This window comes from Neolamprologus brichardi, chromosome 9 (genome assembly GCF_056152115.1).
Source record: "Neolamprologus brichardi isolate AB-2024 chromosome 9, ASM5615211v1, whole genome shotgun sequence".
Taxonomy (NCBI): domain Eukaryota; kingdom Metazoa; phylum Chordata; class Actinopteri; order Cichliformes; family Cichlidae; genus Neolamprologus; species Neolamprologus brichardi.
In genome coordinates this window covers 16,717,445-16,722,257 of record NC_142112.1, presented here as the reverse complement: position 1 = coordinate 16,722,257, position 4,813 = coordinate 16,717,445, and the positions used below count along the sequence as shown (strand labels likewise).

Genomic DNA, 4,813 nt, shown 5'->3' with positions numbered 1-4,813 from the left:
CCCCGAAGAGCCCACTTCTCATCTTAGCTGCCTAGATTTCAGGACCTAGCTAAGGACAGTAGTTACTGACATTTAATTTACCGAAAAATAGCGGCGAGGCCTCGGTCCCTCTGTGGGGTAGTCCAGTTTGCTGAAGACACCTCAGGCTGTCCAATAAATATAAATATCATGCTTTATTGCAGCTTGAAAAACTCCATGCCCTTGGCTACAAACCAGCGCTGCTTCTTGGGAAGAAGAGCAAAAAAGGAGAAATCGGATGTGAAATATTAACTCCTGGCTGCAGACTAACAGCCTATGTCCAGGAATCCCTTCAGAGGATGGGCTGATGTTATGAGTACCTTTGTGAAGGTAAGATTCAGATCCTGCAGTTTTAAAGTTATGATTTATGTTAGTGTCTAAAAATATTTTCTTATGTTTACCTGTTAGAAGACCATTTTATTGTAAAAACAGAAATTCAATCATCACTCCTTCTCCCATTTTCACATAAGCAGCACATAATTTATAAGTGTTGGTTCCTTCCTCAGCAGTAGTTAACAACATATGGTGGCTTATTTTTCCTTTCCAAATCTTGAGTGACAGCCACTTTTGCTGCTATCACGCTTAAAGATAGAAAGAAAGCAAAGTTATCAAAAGAATGATCTGCAGATTGCAGCTACTTAGACAACTGACAATCTGTTTGTGCCTGTTTTCTTCCTTCATTGATATATGTGTAACTGACACATGTGATGTGTAACTGACACATGTGATGTGTAACTGACACATGTGATGTGTAACTGACACATGTGATGTGTAACTGATACACGTGATGTGTAACTGACACATGTGATGTGTTACTGATAATCTATGTTATTTAAAGTATTAAAGTACTTACACACTGTAAATGGTGTAAAATCAAGTGATGGTGTAGCTTAATAAAATAGTGATGGGTATAGATAACGTTGCATCGGAACCTTTGTGGATATTTAAATGTTAATAATCTGGGCAGAAATGATCACATTTTACTTTAGTTTGTTTAAAGGTTTAAGTAATGTTTTAAATATTGTATTGGGTGTATAGCTACTTTTAGTTGCTCCCTTGTGACAAAGGATCGCTCCGCGTGTTTAATTCGGGACCTTTTTACACTGATGCTCTTCCTGTGGGCAGTTGTGTTCCTGACTGGGATCACACCAGTGATCCTTTGGTTAAATGTGGTAACCAGTACGCTGTTGATGAAGGAAAATGGAAATAACTGAGACAGTCCCTGAATAATTAAATGTTGCTGATCTATTGCTGAATGGTGTTTAAATGGCCATTACAAATCAGTTTAAGCTGAAAGTGCTGTAGTGTGTCTTATGGTCGTTGTTACATACCCATCTTTGTACAAATATATTGAAACATTATTAATAAAAAAATTAAATTAAATTAACACATTCAGTAGCTGTTGTGAGATGAACTGGCATTTATAGTACATCTGTTCCAACACAGTGAAGTCACATGCAATTTAGATAATCATCATAAGACGTTTTACCAAAAGCTTTGTAATTCTTTTCAGTCTGTCAGTGTGGCGTCTGTGTCTACACTTGGATTTGAAGTTTATAGAGGTTAAAGAGCACGTTGCACACGGGCCTTGAAGAAAAGGTATGTAGTCTTAAGCACGATGTTTTGGTGGAGTCAGGGGTCTGTAGCATTTTGCACTTCCAGTAGACTGACGCTTGGTCATCATCATCATCATCATCACTGAGTCACAACATCTTCTCCTTCACCCTCAAACTTTAACTCCACTCTGTTCCCTTTCATACGTCATATATACTTAATCTGCTACAAACCAGGAGGCGTAAAGCAGGATAAAGTTAAAAGTTTGACCCATTGTGTAAACTAACTTGATCTATGAATGATCAACAACCAGGAGGAGGCAACGATTATGGAGGCACGGGAGGTGAGGACCACGCAGGTGGAGGAAGTGAGGAATGTGATGGAGAAGATTGAGCTCAACAAGGGACAGGATGACCCACTGAGCACTTCAGAGGGGCAAGTGGAGCACGCAGGCAACAAGACCAGCAAAGGTGATTTGTATGTTTGTATGGATTGTATGCTTTATATGTGGAGTCCAGGCTGAATTTTAGAGGAGTACCTGATGGCTGAAACAACAGTAATTCATGTTCCCTGACCAAGGATCAAGGAACATGTATTTTACAGCAGTTGATACATGTACAGTCAAATCTGTTGGATGTTGATATTATTACATTTAATGTAACCATTTAAAATGATTTAGTTTTTCTCCTAAAATCACATTCGTCAACACAGGATCCACCAGGGGGAGAGTTTTTGGTGAAAGCCACAAAAAGACAAAGATGGGTATGTCATTGTTTGTGGAAGTATTTAGAATAGTTTGATACACTGTAGTAGAGTGTGTGTGGTAGATTTGATTCAAGGAACATTATCATATGAAGATGAAAACCAAAGTTGTGCGATCTCTGAAAGTGTTTTGTTTATTTGCTTTTTGTTTGTTTATTGTTTATGAAACTGGTGACTTGGCTGTGATCTTCAGTCCCAGAAGCATCAAGATCCAGACCTAAGAAGAAAAGGCCACTAGTAAGTATGCTTTTGTTAATGCTTTTAATCACCACAGCTCATTTCATTCAGTACAAATACCTGTAGATACACAGACAGGAAACTGCATACATGTGTCACCTTATACACATACCACATACTATAGAATTCAGTCCCCTTTGCTTTTTGCAGTCTTATTGCAATATATAAGTACTTTTAACAGATGATGCAAGTACAGTTAAATGCATTCACTCCAGTAAAAATGCTTCTAACACAATGCTGTTGCAAGCAGCAGATTTTCTTTTTCTGTTCTCGATGTAGATTAGATAGAACTTTATTAATCCCTCGGGTGGTTCCTCCGGGAAATTCAGTTTCCAGTATCAGAACACTGACAGAAGTTGCATATTACAGAGTTAGAATATCAAGTAAAGGGGATTGAGAGAGTACGAGCATAAGCATAAAAATATAGCACATATACACACCCCACACATCTGAGGCTCTACAGGCCACAGTTAGCATGCTAAATGTTGGAGTTCATGGCAGTGCAATTCAACAAAGACTCAACAAATATGGCCTGTTTGGAAAGGCTTCCAGGAGAAACCATTTTCCCTCTAAATACAACATGGCAGCATGGGTTAGGTTTGCAAAGTTGAAAACTTAAGCCCTAATTCACAGCTTCAACATTGGTGAAAACCATATCAGATAAACAGGTTATACCAACGGTTTTGCTCAGGTGATGATTATTTGGGCTTTTTTTTGCTGCCAAAGAACCTGCAAAGTGTCCAGGTCACTGAGTGAGCCATGAAGTACTCTAGAGTCAAAGAGATCATCGTTGGGTCAGTGACTCCAGAGCGCAGCAGCAAAGCAACAGCAGAGTGGTGCTGCGGTGGCTCAAAGTTGAGACTTCAACATGATTGAAAGTTAAGAAAGCTGTGAATTAATAAATATCTGCAAACTTTAATGAACCGAAGAAACATTGTAAAGACAAATGGGCCGGAAATCCGTCCACACTGCTATGAAACACTAATAAAAAATGATTATCTCAAGTTTTTGCTGCTACAGTTGGTTCCATCAGCTGCTGAATCACAGGTATAATGATGATGTGGTGTAATAATCTAGATCCAGAAGCTTAAACTGCTTTTTCACGTGTCTGTAAATGAATTTCTTTCTTATCATTGTCCCGATTGGTGTCGGCTGACACTTGACACTCTGTGGCTCCTGATTTGTCTGTTGTCAAGGTCTCACCTCAGTGCGATTCCTCACGTTTTGTCATGATTAAAGGATGAATGTGAACACCGCTAACTTTTCCTCTTTCTGTGTTTTTCAGCACTTTCTATCTCTTTGAGGCAGTGTGGGACAGCTCCCTGCACAACTCCCTCCTGCTCAACCGCGTAACTCCCTATGGAGAGAAGATCTACATGACCTTATCTGCGTATCTGGAGGTCAGCCGCTGCTCCACCGTGTTGTACCTGTTTGTACGTGTTGACATCAAGTCTCTTGATGTCATCGTGTCTAACACACACCCTTTATCTCCTCTCTACAGCTGGACCATTGCATCCAGCCTGCCATTATCACCAAAGACATCTGCATGGTCTGTTACTCCCGAGACGCCAAGTTGTCTCCACCCCGTTCTCTCAAGAACCTCTTTGGGACTGAATACTCCAAAACTCCTGACTGGTAAATCTGGGCTGCTGCACTGTGGCTATCTCTGTTTCACAATCAAAGATATCTGCCCTGTTACAAAGTTTCCTTCTTTCCTTAGATAGCCTCATCCTAGAGCACCAGTGGGAGCTAGAGAAGATGGAGCAGCTGCAGGAGGTGGGGCCTTAAAAGATTTATAAAGAAATGAATCTCTGTTTAATATCGTAGAGGGAAAAAAGACTTTTCAACTCAAAGACCAAAGTGCTATTCTAAAAAGGGTTTTTTTAGAGTACAGACTTTACATGACTAACCCTCCCCTTTTCTCCCCACCTCACATTCGCCCCCATCTTTCGTCCAGGTGGATGAAAAGACCCGTCACCTTCTGGCGCTGAGAGAGAAGCTGGGACAGGCGGTTCCCATGGGAACAGCTCCCACCACCAAGTCCCTGAGCGAGTCTCTGTCCCCCAGCGTGAGCTCGGGCACTCTGTCCACGTCCACCTCCATCTCCTTGCAGATCTCAAGCACCACCTTTGAAAGCGCCATCAGGCCGATGGCGCCTTATTGTGTCTTTCTTCACCTCATCACTTTTTTCTGTGTGTGTTTTTCTGTTGATGCCTTTCAAACAAAACTAGCCATGATATTT

At 40.8% G+C, this 4,813-nt stretch overlaps 1 protein-coding gene across 2 annotated transcripts; it reads left to right on the top strand.

The window, feature by feature from the left end:
- The first annotated feature begins 294 nt into the window (after positions 1-294).
- On the top strand, positions 295-4,210 carry LOC148101294 (kinesin-like protein KIF1A). Of its 2 annotated transcripts, XM_087846030.1 has the most exons (7): positions 295-348; positions 1,886-2,042; positions 2,284-2,334; positions 2,528-2,621; positions 3,355-3,360; positions 3,857-3,971; positions 4,073-4,210. In XM_087846030.1, the coding sequence occupies exons 1-7, from the start codon at positions 295-297 to the stop codon at positions 4,208-4,210; spliced, it is 615 nt and encodes a 204-aa protein (XP_087702156.1). The 2 variants fall into 2 exon arrangements, 1 of the variants encoding a protein (XP_087702156.1); XR_015719614.1 differs by lacking the exons at positions 295-348; positions 1,886-2,042; positions 3,355-3,360; positions 4,073-4,210 and having other exon boundaries at positions 2,289-2,334; positions 2,528-2,571; positions 3,857-3,928.
- The last annotated feature ends 603 nt before the right edge of the window (positions 4,211-4,813 follow it).

Coding starts and splice junctions, on each gene's coding strand:
- LOC148101294 (XM_087846030.1), top strand. CDS start 295: ATGTCCAGGAATCCCTTCAGAGGATGGGCTGATGTTATGAGTACCTTT. Junction 349..1,885: donor TTATGAGTACCTTTGTGAAG/GTAAGATTCAGA, acceptor ATCAACAACCAG/GAGGAGGCAACGATTATGGA. Junction 2,043..2,283: donor AGGCAACAAGACCAGCAAAG/GTGATTTGTATG, acceptor TCGTCAACACAG/GATCCACCAGGGGGAGAGTT.